The sequence below is a fragment of the Thunnus maccoyii genome, chromosome 22, assembly GCF_910596095.1.
Source record: "Thunnus maccoyii chromosome 22, fThuMac1.1, whole genome shotgun sequence".
NCBI classification, from domain to species: Eukaryota; Metazoa; Chordata; class Actinopteri; order Scombriformes; family Scombridae; genus Thunnus; species Thunnus maccoyii.
In genome coordinates, this window is record NC_056554.1 from 7497708 (window position 1) to 7515197 (window position 17490).

Below are 17490 nucleotides of genomic sequence, written 5' to 3' on the forward strand. Positions count from 1 at the left end.
TGAGTTAATGTGTAAATCCATGTCCAATTTTGTTCATCAGTAAACAGGCTTTGTATAGTAACATTAGGAATGAGGCCACAAGTTCCACAGCAAACACTTTTATACCAGCTGGCTAAGTGAATACATTATGGAAATGTAGATGCCAATATTAGCTTCTGTCATCAGTTAGAGTAAATGAACCAAAGCTACTACTTTGATCACAAATGAGATAGTGGCTCACTGCACTTTGTCAGTGTGGAAATACCAAAATAAAGCGCCAAAAATAAAACCTCTACATGATGTTCATCCTGAGACGTCAGAAGGATCATGAACTTTCAACTGCAACAGCTGATTCACAAAATCAGTAACAGTCCTGTCTTGAAATCCAAGCATTAACTTTATTTTAACGCAGCACCTGATACATTTAAAGTGCAGAATAAAAAATGCTTTCAAATGGAAAAAAAATATATTAAAAATCTACTTTTGGTAACAAAAGAACAAACTGAGAATTTAAAGAACTATAAGTACTAAGAGTACTTATAGTTCAGGGAGTTAATTTACAATATAAGAAAAGAACCACTATGTGTGGAGCATGTCTGAACACATTGATGACAAATAAAATCTAAAAGTTCAACTAGGTTGATGGACTTGTGGTTACAAGCTGTATGGTTCTAACACAAAGGACTGTTGTAAAATAAAACAATATACCCATAGATGAGGCAAAAGATAAGAGCTGATAACACAAGTGGACACTGATCAGGTCAGAATCGTGTCAGACACCTCTGCCTTAGTAGTAGTGGCCATGACGGGCGTGTTGACTGGGTCTGTGATGGGTGTACGGAGTATAGTGGTGTCTGGTGTGTCGGCTCCTCATCACGTACTGATGGGGTACGTTGTAGGGCTCGAAGTGGCGGGAAGGCTTGTAGCTGAAACCTGAGAAACAAAGAGGACATGTTAATAGGATACAGAGAGGACATGAAAAGCACAAGGACATCACATAGTGAGAAAGACCTCAAATAACTGGATTTGCAGATCAGAAAACAAATAGTGACCATGCAAAAGCCTATAACATAAAAAGCCCAAAGAAATAACTACACATCATCAACCTGTCTGGTCACTCTGCTACATTTAGGTCAGCACACTTACCATTTCTATTTCTATTTCCATGTTTATCTTGATGTCTCTGGGCTGGTAGATGAGGCTGTGTCTGGACTGAAGGTCTGCAAGCTCTTACGGTTTCATGCCGATGTGCCTGTGGCTGTGGGTTCTTCTCAAAGTCCAAGTAGCTTAAAGGGAGGGAATCACTACAGAACTCCTCCCTGTAGCCGCTGTAATGTCCCTTTGTTGGGTGCCACTCTGTGAAAGAGAGATGAGAGTGACGGACACGGGGGAAGAAGATGATAACAGGGGAGATAGGGATGTGTTCCCGTCTTTTAAATGTACCTCTGACGTACACAGAAACCTGACATTTATTGTTGATTTTTCAGAGTGCTCAAAATTTTGTAATCACACTTCACTAAAGACGAGACAGAATATTTCGATTTTACACCATTAGTTTGAATTTTTTGGGTAACTGTATTTTAAGCAGTTTTTACCCTTTTAAACATAAATCGAGGACACTGCCTTAAAAAACCCAACTGACTCTGTAGGTTTTAAGTCTTACCTGTGATGGAGAAATAGTTGCTAGGAGGAGGGTAGTGATAGTCGGTGGCAGCCTGTGCTTGAAACAGTCCTGATAAAGCAGAGAAACATCAGCGACTAGGCAATCTCTAAACTGTGGAAACAATTTTACCTTAGTCAAAAAAATAAAATAAAATAAACAGATGCATGGAGTGCGGCTTGGGTGTAGAAAGGTATCCTTCTGGTGCTCTTCAGTTTGGGGATCCTACTACTCAAGAGTTAGTGAAAAGATGTGAGGCACTAGAGGATAATACATTTAAGTGTGTACTTGCCCTGTTGAAGACCTTAATGGCTGAAACATGTTGGCATGTTTTTAACTAGGTAAGTAGCCATGAAGTATTAAAGGCTTTTTAAATTCATTACCCCCAAGTGCCTCAGATCTTTTCAATAACTAAACAATTTTATCTTTTCATAGTACACACTATTAAAATTCCAAACTAACATTAAATCCAAATAAACAAAAACAGAACAAAGCTAACATTCAATCTCAAATATCAATGCGACACTGGACAATAGACATTACATTGATATATAAAATTTACTGTCCATTATTGTAATTTATTTTGCCCACATTTGCTTGCCCTTTATTAATCAATCAATAGAAATAATCCTTATCAACACATTGTCATCATCATCTGAGGTCTTACCTGTGTGTCTGGTAGAATTTCCACAGGCTGGCTGCTGATCAGTAACAGCATGCTCTAAAAACAAACTCATGTCAACCTAAAATAATCAAATACATTCCTTTAAAAAAATAAAAGCCCAAGTATCTGGAGTGTTTTAGAAAAACACCACCATCCCATTACAGTAGTATGCCTAAACCACATGTCCTGCCTTACAGTGTGTGTGTGTGTGTTTGTGCATACGAAGTCTTCCTTCTCACCAACAGTAGCCAGAGGACAGGACACACCCCAGGCCTGCGCAGCATGTTGTGACAGCAGGGAGGTTATCCTGCGGTGGGCGAGGGCGTTCCAGTGGACTCCGTCCTGCGTGCGGTGCTGCAGGGAGAAGCGGAACTGGAAGTGGAGGTCCAACACGTCCATCCCATAGCCATTAGCCAGAGCCCCGCTGTAGAAGTTGGCTTCAATCACATCGTAACGCAGCTGAGGAGCCTTGTATTGAATCTGAAGGGGAGCAGGGAGAGATTACACAACTTTAAGAGTGGAAGAGCAGCAGTACTCTGGATGAAAAAATGCCTCCATCACATAATGTGGAAAAAATATATATACACATAATATATGTGTGGCTCCTGTCCTGTTTATATCTTGTTGTCTTTTTTAGTTATTTTTTTTTTTATTTAAAATTGTCCTGATATGAGAAAACGGCATCCCTTATTAAAGATTAATGATATATAGGTGCTTTGTAAGTAGACAAACTATGTTGCCGTGGTATTTAGCGATGCATGTTGCACACAGATGGTGTTACGTGTGTGCCTGCCAAGGTTTTTGTGTGTGATATGATGTGGCATTTAAAATGGGTATGCTTATCATTTGGCTGTTAGTGTTCAACTGTTTGGACACACCTGTAGTAAAATGTCTAAGAAGGTGAGACAGATTGTGCAACAGTTCTGAATCAGCAGTCCCATCTTTACGTAGGATTTAGTTGGTTGGTGATGACGTACCTCAGGGACCAGGAAACCACCTTTGATCCTCTCTCCCAGGGGCATGGTGAGGTTCCATATGAACAGGGATTCCTCTGGCAGAATCCCACTCAGCTCGTCAAAGAACCTATAAAGGTTCTCCTTGTAGTCATCGATCCAACAGGAAGTGTATCTACAAAACCCAACAGAGACATAAGCTGATAAAATAAATATACAGACAAAAATAATTTAACAACTACAAGCCTAAAATGTCTAGTTCTGGAAGTAAAAACATGACTCATATTCACCACAGGACATTTAAATTCATGCTTCATTGCTTTAGCTGCCTGATATGGACTTGCTACGAGACTGTGAAATGATAATGAGTGTCTGCTCCTGTGGAGGCATTAAATGTACTTTGATTTTTCATTCCCAAATTCCTAGTCAAGTACTACCCACATTGCTTATTAATAAAGAGATTCACCAACACACAAGGCTGAGTGAACAGCTTCAGGCCAACCCAAGTTATATTTTAGTTAAACAGTGCCGTGTCCTCTGTCTGTCTGTCTGTCTGTCTGTCTCTCTCACTCTCACTCACTCACACTCTCACTCTCACACACCATTATGAACCAAATCTAATTGCTCTAATGTACCATTACTAGTACCATGCACTGTTACTCCACCTGGAAATATCCCAAACACAGGAGTTGGCAATGACCACATCTGGTTTTAACCCATGCCGGAAGTCATCTAGGATGCTCTGCATATAGCGTGAGTAGATGCGCGTCACAAAATAGAAACGGACCAAGTGGTGGGCGGACCGAAACTGCCGGACCTCCCGGTACTCCGTTCCATTGTGCATTTGGTTCAGACGACCCCCTTCTACCAGGCAGTCCTGTTCAAAGCTCATCTCACCCTGGAGGAGACATGATAAAGTGGAAAATGTTGCTATATTTCACTTTTGAGATTACAGTTTAAAACAGACAACAACACTCATGTCATGAATATGGAATTTCTTTAATACATTTCTTTTACCAGTATGTAAACCTGAATAAATTATCACTTGCCTTGGTCTTCAGTTGTTTTAAGGTGAGATATTTCTCCTTCTGCAACAGCAGAACAAGGTCTTTGTACACTGACCGCTGAACTAGTGGCATTAAGAAAGAGCATTAAAAGAGGCTGGCTAAAGAGCTGATACATGTTCACAACCCACAAATCCATTAGAGGGTGACAGAGATTCATCCATGACTGTTGGAAGCTGGCAAGGCCTGAACACTTATTTGTTAAATGGCACAAAAACATCTATTTATTTATACATACGACTAAGTCGGTGAGGTTTTGCTGTAAATTTTAGATGCATGAATTGTCCTTTTTAAAAGTATTTGTCTTTAGAGAAGACACATATTTGAAGAAGAAAATGAATTTAAATTGATACTCACTGGAGTCTCCCAGCACCACAATGAACTTGTTGTGGAACAGCAGGCTGGCCTGCTGGTGGCTCACACACTTCATTATCTCCTTCTAGTTACCAACAAGCCAAACACTTCAGTTTCTTTCACAGTAGTTATTATAAACAGATTATGTGAGTTGAAATTCACCACGTATGGGGTAGGTGGGCTATAAAAGTGCTTCCAAGAGGGGGAATCAATAGGCAACAACTTACTCCATTAACGTTACGAGTAATGGTATCTATGTAACTTAACTCACATTTCTGTTAATTAATTAGCATTAGCACTTAGCTAAATTAGCTGGCGTTAGCTTGAATTAACACTAGCGTTATGGATACTTACCATTGTAAGTGTCAGGAGTCAGGAGCTAAAGACAGTGCTGCCCGTTTAAATATATCTTGCTGTTTTTGAATTTAACGTTAGCTTATTAACGGTAAATTAGCCAATTTTACTGGCAAGCGAAGTCATCAGTTTGGTCACACAAACCCGCTTTGGCCTCACCAGCTGGCCACTGGCTCCACTTTTAAAATAGTTTGACAACTCAAACAGGCCCGAGGTTATGGCAGCGCTTTCATTTTGTAGCTTTAACATAAAAGCTGTAACCTGACAGTCGTTAATCCGACAGTCAACACGTGAGTCCCATCAGGTTAGTTTGGCGTTTAATGGCTGTTGGATTTTCGGGCGCGCTTTGAATCACAGTCTCGCGAGGCTACCTAAAAATAAATTAGATTTAGATTTGCATTTCATACATGTTTTTACATTAGATAAATTAAAGGTTTTTTTTAAAGTTTAATTATAATCAAATATTACATGTATAACGTTTAAAAACCAATTATTAATTGTTAATATAAATAAATGCAATTCCCAATGTTTGCCAATAGGAGGTGATAGAGGTCATATCAATACTATCAGTGCCAAATTGGTGCTTTTGCACCAATTTGGCAAACTTATTGCTAAATTTGCCAGTAACACAACATGGTCGACACTCTTCAATCTTTGTAATTAACGTAATTATCCAGACTTTTTCAATTTCCTTGCAGGGCTTTCACTTGGTTACCATGGGGCCAGTGTAGTCCTAAATGTGTGTTGGTGTTGGGTTTGTTAACCACAATATGTAACTGCAATTCTCAATATGAACAGTTTTCTTTTGCAATTATCAATGCAATGTTTTAGGCAGTGTAGTACTTCACCATGAATTTGCAATGAAACTCTTTTGTTTTCTTAAATTATTTTTATGCCTTTATTATAGAGTTGCTGCTGAGGGATGACAGGAATTCAGGGGAAATATGGGACATACATGACATGCCACAAAGGAGATGTAGTGATTCATAGTTGGCGCTGTAATCCCAGAGGCTGTCAGGGCAGCCAAAGTTTCATGAGCAATGTAAATCAAGGAGCTAAACAATCATTTTAGATATGTTGAAGAATTCCATGTGTCGTCACACCATTCAAGTAATTTCTTCCTGTTTAACAGTTAACAGCTACAAAGATCATCAGTTTAATCAATCAAGCATAAAGTACATCACCGGCAGGGGAAACCTTTCAAAGAGGAACAGTGCCTTTACAAAAAGTCAGCTCATATCTCCAACCTCTAAAATAATTTAAACAAATGCTACTTTTTTCACCCTCAATATTAGAATAAAATCATGTGACACTTGTTTAAAGAGTTCTGTGCTCTGAGTTTGGTGGAGGAACATGTTCCACAAGTGTGCTGAGAAAGATATTGTCAGTCAGATACATGATAAAGATGTACTGGATGAACTGGGAGCTGGACAGAACTGGACATTACATTTATACAATCCATAAATAAACTTTGATCAGCCTCAAATGCCTTACACACAATGACTCTTTATTTGGAAACATTGGAGAAGAGGCTACTTCTTAGAATAATAAACCCAATTTCATACTTTTTGCTTTCAGTAGAAGTCACTGTCCTCATCATAATCTGTCCCTTGTATCTGCTTTTTCTCCCTCTCTTCCTCTTGTGCCTCTTTCTCCTCCTCCTCCTCCTCCTCCTCCTCCTCCTCTTCTTCTTCTTCTGTCTCATCTTCTTTCTTGGTCTCCTGTTTCTGGTGAAACTCCCTGTATATACCACTGAAGGCTTTCTCTGCTTCCAGAGACACTTTGAGACTTCCTATCACCTCCTTCTCTTCATCCACGCTCACAACTGGAGGAGAAAGAAACAAAGAGAAAGACAGTAAGAAAACTACATGTTTCACACATTATCCAAGCAGGAATATAAAAAGCATCCTCCATCTGAATCTGAAGGAGGGCAGTGAATCAGACACAATCTTCAAATCACAAGAGTTTTATTATAGTTCAATGGCATTAATAGAAGAAATACACAGTTTGCACTTTTTTCTTAACACACACACAAAAAAAGAACACACACAGAAACAGAAAATGTGGCACAAACACTTACTGTCAATTTGGCGTTCGATAACATCCCTTCCTGTGAGCAACAGTTCCTGTAGGTCCAGAAAAGCATGTCCAACGTCCACACACTCCTCGTCATCATCCATCGGCTCACTGACAACTGTGAACTTTAACCTGCAACGACACATATATAAAATTTTGTGGTTTGGGTCTACAGACATCCATGAAGAGCAGAGACACACATTATTTACATACACTAAATGTGTAAAATGTGTGAACATATATTCAAATACACAAATTACACTACCTGCCCTGGTTGGGGTCACTGCCCTCCAGCATGGTGTAAAGATACTGTCTGAGAGGAGCCGACTGTGAACCATCTACATAGATCACTGAGAGAGACGAAGAGAGCGATTTGGGGTTTAGAAATGAAAACTTTATAGCACAACTCACACATAAAGCTCACCCACTCTCACCTCGTGTGAAGTTGTAGTGAATCTCCTCCCCCTCTGTGGGTTTGCGGAGGGACATTGGTGTTTCCGTCGTCTCCATCGGGACACCCAGCAGCCGATATTCCACATAAAGACGCTGCACTGACTCGTCCATTGCCACGTGAGAGGATGGTTCAAATACCAGAGACAGAATCTCGACTCTCAGCTTGTCTCCCTGAAACACAGTGAGAATCTGTTCAGTACATAAACTTTTACTGAAGCAGTAACCATCTAATAAAGTATGACCTGTAGGAGTAAAACATATACAAGATCCACACATGTATAAATAACAATAAAACATTATGTGATGCAGAGGTGTTATAGTTTTTGTTTGTCTCAGTCCCTCAGTTAAGTCGTACCTTTCTTATTTTTCGTCTTGGGGGAATGACGATGATGTCGCTTTGTGAGGAGCTTGTCTCTGAAGACTCTGTGGCTTCACTGTGACCTGCAGCAGCTGTGTAGTAAAGACATTAACATAAAATTTTCATTCATCAAATCTAATATTCTGACAAAGCTTACAAGATATTTTTATTAATAGAACTGGATATATTTTATTTTAAATTAAATTAAAATACATACACTAACAGATTTAATTTATATCAGTCACTGACAATATAGAGAAAATTACTGATAAAATAAGTTTAATTTTATTGATATTGATAAAAGACTCAGATTAGCAAGTTAGCCTTGCTAACATCAGCACATATTTGTTTGTTTATTGTCTCCACATGAATCAATCAATCATTAAGTTTAGTTCTGCTTCACAGTTTTCCACTTTAAGAATTGTTCATTTAGAAGACAGATGAATGAAGAATGAGAGAAGTGCGCATATGAATAGTTACCACTCTCACTCTTCTCCTCTCCCTCCTCCTCTTCATCCATTGACACTTGATCCAGAGAGGGAAGGTCCTGAGAAAAAGAAGTAGTATATGATCCCAGTTCTCAATTTAAATCAATTACTTTCTAATTAGTTTCATTTTCTCTCATCATTGTGCTGACAGATAGTTATTTCCTGTGAAAATGACTCCACAACTTTAAAGCCTTTTAATGAACTCCTACCTGAGTCCTGGCATCGCTGGCAGAGCTTCCCCTCGACAGTGTGGCTGATGATTGTCTGGAAGACGTTTTTGCTGAAGATCTCCTAATAAGATAATAATTTATAAAAGATAATGATTAAAAAAAGGTTTATCTCAATTGCTGTCTGCAATTTTATTGAAAACACTTTTAAGAGGAGGTGAAAAATATGACAAAGAGAAAGAACAGGTGGTATGACATATTTCATCATTTTATATATTTTAAATTTTTGACTTGATTTGAAGATTTTTATAATGAAAGAGTCTGAAAGAGTTACTTCTTCTGTCTGAGAGAATACATTCTGAAAAGACTTTAATATAAAAAAAAACACAAAAAAACACAGTAACTTACTTGCTAGTTGGCAAATGAGAGGGTGTAATCAGTCGTGGCTCAGGCGTCACATGGGGTCTCCCCTGATAAATGTCAGGTGACCTCTTGGTGGATCTCTTCCTGTCTGTGGACTGGCGGACAGCCAGCGGTTTCACAGATATGGTTGGCTCTGATCTTGTGTCCTTCTGTTTGACAGGTGGAGGCCGAGGCTGTAAACAGACAAATGTACTATTACACAGAATGGTCTTCTATACTTGTATTATCATGAAAACACACAGTTCAGCTGTGAATATGCAATGTCAGATGCAAAAGAATTACCCAGGCTTTTGTCTCTTTCTGCACTGCTTTGGTTTCTCCTGGTTCAAGTAACTGAGTCTGTGAGAAAGCCAAAGTAAAACAGGCATTTAGCCAGAGAATGGGAAGTGTGAACCTCTTATAGTAAGTAAAATAAACCTCTTATAGTAATTAGGATTTTTTTTAGTACTTAATTTCCCAGGAGTCCCATGATGTGATATAAGTAAACTAAAGACACCTATTGTTCAATAGCATTAATTAACTTTAAAAAAAAATCAATATCACCTTCACTCTGGGCTTGGCTATGGGCCTCTGTGGCACCTCAGCCTCCTCTCTCCTCCTCTCCTCCCTTTCCGTGCTTTCCACTGCTCTGTCCTGTCTGTCCACTCCCCTTCCCTGTCTCCCAAGCAGGGTGTCTGCGGGTGGTTGAAAGGGGTACTTCCATTTTAACATGACCCTGACCATGCCCCGTGGTCCACCGGCTGGATCCCGCAGAACATAGTCACCTGACGAGACAGAGAGACACACAAGGAGAAACATTTCTGAATACTGACGTTACAACACTGAGGGGGGGCAATGCCAGAAATTGGTATTATGGGGTTGATTTTGTGAAACAACTGTTATGTGATAAAACCATGTGAAAATGACATACTGGTTTTCACACTCATGTATGTTGGTGCTCCCTGTAGTGGGGGATGGACATGGATATTGTAATATGTTCACTGGAAATGTTTATCTTACAATGATTTTCTCTCCTCCTCACCTCTGATCTCTCTGCCTGTAGCCAGAGTTCGCAGTGGAATGGGGGTCTTGGCCAGATAGGCTGGTGGTATCTGGTCATCGCTGTCATCAAACACATACACCCACAGACTGCTAGACCTGGGCAAAGGCGTAGTTGAAAATTATCAGTATTTTTCAAAAACAAAGATTCTATGGCATTAATAATTGCTGGTAACCTCTTAAAAACTTAAAAAGAATTTTCTGATATTTTTGATTAAATTGGGCCAATTACAATTAGGGGAAACTTAAAACAAGCACACATATGAATAAAACAAATATTTTTTCTGTTTCCAGACCAGCATACCTCAGGTAGTGCAACACATCAGTTGTTACTGCTAGTGGATAACTGGTGGAATCATTGAACACCGGGTCAGCAGAGCACTGGACTGTTTGAGAGACGTGAGGCGGCAGGTCATAGAGCCTGTAGGTGAGGTAGGCATCAGGAAGTAGTCCTGGCCAGCGTGGACTGAGGCCCACACAGCGTTCCAACACTAGCACCAACTCATTGGGTATCCCTCCACCGTAGTCATGTAATTCCTGTGGTAAATAATAAATAATCTCAAAAACACAGATACTGTACATGCTGAAAAGCAGAACATCTTTGCTTAAAGGGTAATTTTACCCAGATCAGATTCAGTATCTAACTATGCAAACATGTAGTTTTTGTAATTTGATCAGCTTTGAACCAATGGCATGAGATAACGTGGTGAAAAGGAACCTTCAGGCCTAAATGTTAACAGTAGAATTTGTTTCTCTCTCTCTTACCTCCTGACTGCTTTCTTGCCAGCCAAGAGAGATCTGCACAGGACTCCTCTGTGTAGCTGTCCTCCTGTCACCTGCTGTCTCCACCGTGGTGTCCATGGGCTCTGCAGGAGGGAACAGGCGCACCCAGAAATCCACAACGCCAACAATAACACCCTCAGAGCCTTGGAGAGAGAAACAAAAAGATACAAATGTTTGTAGACATGAATTGATGCCTTTATTTTTTTACATCAATGGAGATCACCACACACTGCGCACTAGGCGATGAGGAAAAACACAATGTGTAAAAGATCAATTACAGCTAATTTATCTGTTAAGGTGAAAATGCTGCAGTGAAATTAAGTGTTTGTGGGGAAAGAAGCATCAAATCTAGTGCATGACTTTTTCTGTATAAAACATTACTCACCTGTGATAGTGACACGTCCACTGATGCGCTCTCCTCTCTTCTCCATGGCACCCATGAGGGGCATCTGCCCACTTCCATGCGTCACAAACTTAACCCCTCCCAATGCCTGGTGGAGCTCCACTCTGACCCTTGACCCCTGGCCTCCCAGCGTGCCCAGGTCGCGGGCTGTGAGAGCATAGCGGGAGGTGAAGCCATAGTTGGGTTGGCTGCCTGACACCAGGGGAGTGGAGTGCACCTCAAAGTCCAAGAGGCTGTAGGTGCAGAAGGTCACGATGTCCTCACCTCTGTCCAATTCTGGATAAATGTTGCCCATATTCCGAAGTCCTCCTGGAGTGAAGGTGGCAGCCTGGAGGTGCAAAGACAGCAGATATAAGCCTCATGGGAAAATTATTCTGAATATTCAGGTACAATATCTGAGGTTTTTTTTTTTTTTTACCTTAAGGTGAATTTCCAACAGTGACTCCCCGGCCCTCAGCTGAGAAAAAGACATGTCGTCTTCAATGGGCTGTACCACCTCCTGATCTCCAGCTGGCCAGGTGTACTGTATTGGTATGGTCCGATTGTAGTTCCTGGGGCTGTACGCCAACTCTTTCAACTGGGCTATAGAGTGCAAATAAGAGAAAAAAAATGTAGTGCAATCTAGTTGTGTATTTTCTCTTTCTGACATCAAGAGTAAGTCATTATAAACTATATTGTAAAGATTCTGTGTGCTCTTGCCATGTGGTTACTATAGTAATTAATATTTCTGAAGCATGTTTTCACCTTGTAAAGTGTTGATCTGAAGAGCTCTTTTTGATAAAAGTTTGTCTTTCTCCGTCATCCTCACCCTGATCTCCTCCCTCTCTCTCGCCATCTTTTGGTTGACTGTGTTTAACTCTTCCTTGGGGAGGAAACAAAGTTTGATTGAAGACAAGTTCAATTATAATATGAATTTGAATAAAAGAGACAGACATCTGAGAATGGAAATAACAGGAGTTTAAACATTGATTATGATTCACTGCTGGTACCTGCAGGTCTTTAGTGATACGGTGCTCCAGCAGTAGGAGGTTTCTGGTTTTCTGTAATTCCAGCACAGTCTCAGCATGCGATGCCTGGATGTTTGTCAGCTCATGGGATGAATCCCCCATGTTCCCATCAGCCCTAAGAAAGCGCAGACCCTCCCTGCTCTCCTGCTGCATCCTGAACGCCTGGAGTTGTAGAAAGAGCATAAGACAAGGATTAAAACCTTTTAATTAATAGCAAAGAAATAGCAGACAGAAATGTCTTTTGCATATAAAATATTGTAATATGTTAAGCAGGCTATATAAGGAACAAGAAAGTACAAACCTTGATCTGCAAAAGAATTTCACTGAGCTCCTCAACACTCATGTCAAACTCCTAAAAGAGAGGAGAAGGAGAGGATGAGAACTGTGTCAGGATATGTGCTAAATACAGAAAACAGGTAAGTGATTGATGTGTGAAATCGCTGTACAGAGATATAATATTCAGCTCTTCATTTCTGACCTTAGTGACAGAGTCCAGTCTGTCCTGCAGAGCAGACACCTGCTCTCTGTACTGGAGAACCTCACGTTCCAGATTCTCTCGTTTGTCTCTCATCGTCCCAGAAAACTCTAAATGAGACAAACAGGACAACAACATATAATACAATTAATTTGCTGTTCTATTTTGCTTTATATCATACATCTAAATGAGTGAAAACCATGATAAAAATAACATTTATCTTCATTAATTAACCCCAAATCCATTTTTTTCTCACTGTCAACCTGCTGCAACTCCTACCTGATTCTCGCTCCCTCTGCTCCTCCAATATCTGCTTCTCTTGTCTCAGTTTTTCCTTCTCCAGTTCCAGCCTGCCTCTCTCTTCCCTCTCTGCCTGCAGCATTTCCTCCAGTCTGTGAACATCCCTCCTGAAAATGTTTTCTCCTGATTCCTCCCTTTTCTGGTCTGGTTCCTTGTGTTTGACCACTTGGCCATCATGGATGCTGTGAGTAGATAAAGTACTAGGAAAGAGAAAACAAAATGAAATTATGAAACGTTCAGGTTAATTTGCTCCATTAGATTTTACGGATTGTTTTGTAGGGCATAGAAGACTTGAACTCTCACCTCTCTAGCAGAGTATCATAGTTTTCTTTTATCAGATCCCTCTCTCCCTCCAGGTCTGATATCCTCTCCTGTAGCTGGAAGCGAAAGAATCAAATCAAAATACCTCCTGACACAAGAGCAAATAACAAACTTCTACCTCTTTCTGACCCACTGGGTTGTGTATACGTGTATAGAGATGCAGTACCTTGTCCAGAGTCTGTAGAGACAGGGTGGAAGTGTTTAGTTGTCCCTCCAGTGCCAGTGCTCTCTGTCTCTCCTGCTTCAGCTGTTCAGTCAGCTCCTCCACTTTCTCCAGCAGAGCTCCCTGGCTTTCCTTCAGCGACCTCTGACTCTGGAGTGAAAACATGACTAAATTAATATGAGCAGTAATTAATCTCTAATTAGAGATGGGGTACTTGTTTGAGCTTTGTGTGTATGTGTGTGTTTCAGTGCTTTTACCTCCTCTAACTGATTTTCAAATGCCTGGAAGAAACCAAAAAAGCAAAAAAGAAATAAAGAAGGAAACGGCAAACAAAGAAAGCGATTAATTATTTAAGGATCAGTAAATTATTTATATACTGAAATTATATCTATTCTGTAAGATAACAAAAAGAGTATATTAATCACTTAAGAGAACATATTTTCATAAACGGCCTCTCACCTCTTGCAGGTCATTGAACTTCTCCTGGGTGACTCTCAGGGCAGTGCTCTTGTCTGAAAGCTGCTTTTGTAGACGGATCAGATCCACGTTCTCTCTGATAGTTATTCTGACCAGGAAATGTGAATAAGTTATTACTTTTATTCACCTTGTCAGTGTAGAAGCAGTTGTAGCAGTAGCAATAGTACAAGTGCTAGTGGTGAAAGAGCGCTACAGTGTGTAGAAAAGGTACTAATTTACTGAGATTTTATTTATTGTGTAAATGCAGGTTTAAAATCTACGTAAATAATAGAGCAACTAAATAAAAATGTACCCAGAGCAACTTAAATGTTAGAGTGTTGTTAGATTTGTTACTTATTTATGTTGTAGGACAGCTGTCAAACTAGATTGCTTTAGGAGTAAGAATTGGAAACTGCATTAACAAAGTAAAGACAGATTTGGCTTCCTCTTGGCTGACTGAGGATTTACAGTGAATTTCTATCATTTTTGTTCACATTTTGTAACTTAATGGATGTGATTTTAGCTGTAGTAAAGCATACTGCTTCAGCATATATATGCATTCAAATAAAAACTCATTTATTGATTTAAACATATACTCCAAAAAGGAGACAAGAAGTGCTGAAAAATGCAACCAACTGCAGTGCTAGCTTTAATATTGGCATTGGTAATATTTCTGATGTTGCCACCTGTGTCTGTCGGCCTGCTGCTTCCTCATCTCTCTCATGGTTCCATCAAACTCTTTCTCCTTCTCTCTCAGTGTGTCTCTAAGAGCCTGGGTAGTCAGCTCCAGCTCTGACATCCTCACCTGCTCTGTCACACTGGACCTGCTGGGAGGGAGAGAGGTGGAGCGACAGAGGTAGGTCATGATGGATGATCCTTCCAACAAGTATTTTTTCTGTTTGTGTTATAGCTAGTCAATTCATCATGCAGTAGACACTTACAATCTTTCCATCTCTGCTCTGGTGTCTTCCAGCGTGGGGCCATAGCGAGGCGGGGCTGTCTGGGCTGCCCTCCTGACTCCGCCCTCCACTTCCATACTTTTACCTTACGACAAGAAGAGGAAGAGACATAGGAAGGTCAGGGGAGGAAGAGGGAGTGGCAGTCTTCCTGGCTTCCATTCATGTGATATTCATCCATTCATCCTCCTCTACACACCATATCCACACACCTTTGCTGAACCTGTATGGTGTGCGTCCCCCCAGGTCCATAATGTGCTGCTTGGCCAGGCTGAGTTTGTTCTGTAGCACTGCTTTCTGGCTTTCAAGCATGGCCACTCGGGCTTCCAGCTCCTGTAAGGTGTCCTCCATTTCCCTGTCCTTAACACCGCTAGATCCAGGCCGGGTCTGTCGAAGACGCATCAGTCTGTTGGACATTCTGGGGACATAGAAGGGGTTAGAGGGGTCATATTAGGGGATGTGTCGTCATCATGTTTCTGTTTAGATTTAATGTTGGGGCTGTCACATTGACATTAGTAACAGGATGACATGAATGTGCTGTATGTTTTCCCAAATGTCTGGTGTTAGAGAAGGTATGTGTTCCTGTGTTTGTATGTTACCTGCGGAGCCTGTGCTCCTGTGTACGCGTGTGCTGTCTCAGCACACTGTTCTCTTCCTGAAGTCGGAGACACAGGTCCTCCAGGTGTTCCCTGGGAAACCGGAACAGGCGCTGAGGATCTGTGGAGAGAGAGAGGCGGCAACAAATATAAAAAAGCACTTTCTTTCTATGCATGGTTGATGCGCAGACAACTGAAGACAAAAAACTGAAATTATTTAAACAGTACCAGTCAAAAGTTTGGACACACCTTCCCATTCACTTGAATGAGAAAGTGTGTCCAAACTTTTGACTGTATATTAGGAGGAAAGGAAAGGTAGGGTACTTTTGTATGTTTCCTATTGAAAGCCTGAAAACTTGAGATGAGATCAGACAGGATGAGTTTTGTAAAGTGGTTTCACCTTTTATCTTCATGATATGATGCCTCTTCCATGACTTCATATCACGTAGACTATCTGAAGAAACAACAGGAAGGTGACATTTACAAATGTATTGACACACATGCACACACATGCATGCACACACACAGGCACTTGTATTGCACAATACACAAGTACCTATAAATCTATTAATTTCCTAAACCCCCAACCCCTACCTTCAATCATTTGTTACAAAAATTCACAAACACACTAACACACACAAACCTGGGACAGTTGGCATAAGTCCTCCTTTCATCAGTCCCACATCTCGGACTGGGAGATCCCCCGCTGTCTCGTCCATAACTGGTGACATCACACCTCTCCACTCAGACTCAGCCAATCAGAAAGGCTTTGAGTTGTCAAAACAGCAAACTGGTGAAATTGACATCCAGTGCTGGTTCATCCATGGTTCATACAGGTGAAATTACAAACTGGAAATAAGACAAAACATATATGTTATATGACAGGTTTTAATAGAAAAACCAAAACACTGGTAATTCATTCTTTTAAACATGACTTGTATTTACATATTGTGTTTTGTGTAATTAAAAATTGATTGTATTCTACTTTTAATTACTTAATCACAAACAATGAAAAGTTTTATTGCACATATACAAAGACAACATTTTAAACACAATTGTAAAAGGTGGGAAATTTGGGGTAATTATATGGTCTCCGTTGAGGAGGTAATCTACTTACTGAGTGACAGGTAAAAACACTACATGAATACTTCATACACACTGTGTATAATCTGCTCAAGACTGGAAAAGCTGTCAACTCCCAACAGGTTCAGCTTTACTATCAGTTTTTATGAACATATCAGCCAACTTTAACAATCAGGGACAAAGTCACAAAAATGGTTTTGGCTGTTATAAGGTCTACATACACTACATTGCTCTGCAGCCAGAGATAAACAGTAGAAATCGTACTGGTAAGACAACGATTTGCATTTTGATATCCTCTCTCACATATTAAGAACATATAGTTAATATAGTATATATTTGACTTACCCTTGTCTACTGGCCATCCAAAGAGGTTTTACCTGCAGTAAAGAAATGTGTAGTGTTCTTGCTTTATCCTGTTGCCTAGTGTGACCTGTAGGCTCTCTTCATGTGTGTGTGTGTCTCCGCCCTGTGCTTGGATAATATCAGTTTTAATCCCTCTTCATCCCTTCCGCTTTTCTTCTTTCCAAACCCCTTTCAGCTCCCTCTTTACATGCATGTAATATTCCTATTTAAGATTCTTTCAGGAACAATGATAAATGATTACTTGCACTAACTGTGTAAATATGTGTTTGTATGCATTCATTCAGTTCAGTGACATACCTTTGTATATATGTCTATGTGTGTGTGTGTGTGTGTGTGTGTGTGTGTGTATAGCCTCCTCCCAAACCTGAAATCAGTCTGAGTGCTCCATCTGCCACCAGGCTAATCGTGTTAATCAGATTAACTGTCAGGATGTACAATCTAAGCCGTGCTCTGAAGTCAGTTTGGTAGTTTAGCCTGTAATGACTGAGGATAGCTATTGTTGGAGTGAGGCAGATCTGAGATCTGCGCTCAAGGTGTGACTTCTTCAAGGAGC

General features: G+C 40.3%; 2 protein-coding genes across 2 annotated transcripts; both read right to left on the reverse strand.

The window, feature by feature from the left end:
* Window positions 1–357: 357 nt before the first annotated feature.
* Window positions 358–5375, reverse strand: LOC121888903 (PC-esterase domain-containing protein 1A-like). Its single transcript, XM_042400485.1, has 10 exons — window positions 5029–5375; window positions 4678–4759; window positions 4306–4385; window positions 3922–4154; window positions 3281–3431; window positions 2543–2783; window positions 2307–2360; window positions 1643–1711; window positions 1126–1335; window positions 358–912 (listed from the first exon to the last, which is right to left on the reverse strand). The coding sequence occupies exons 1-10, from the start codon at window positions 5029–5031 to the stop codon at window positions 767–769; spliced, it is 1269 nt and encodes a 422-aa protein (XP_042256419.1). The 5' UTR covers window positions 5032–5375; the 3' UTR covers window positions 358–766.
* Window positions 5376–6680: 1305 nt separating this feature from the next.
* On the reverse strand, window positions 6681–16431 carry rpgrip1 (RPGR interacting protein 1; the record flags this gene model as incomplete). Its single annotated transcript, XM_042401178.1, has 30 exons — window positions 16135–16431; window positions 15892–15945; window positions 15495–15612; window positions 15108–15313; window positions 14881–14983; window positions 14626–14766; window positions 13943–14048; window positions 13741–13764; window positions 13487–13633; window positions 13303–13376; window positions 12979–13199; window positions 12703–12809; window positions 12526–12576; window positions 12207–12386; window positions 11962–12079; window positions 11636–11799; window positions 11200–11545; window positions 10797–10957; window positions 10336–10568; window positions 10015–10130; window positions 9537–9757; window positions 9276–9332; window positions 8979–9166; window positions 8613–8694; window positions 8396–8462; window positions 7913–8007; window positions 7539–7728; window positions 7370–7454; window positions 7109–7236; window positions 6681–6853 (listed from the first exon to the last, which is right to left on the reverse strand). Coding segments are annotated over exons 1-30 (4044 nt in total), but the record flags the coding sequence as incomplete, so codon positions are not given.
* Window positions 16432–17490: the final 1059 nt, after the last annotated feature.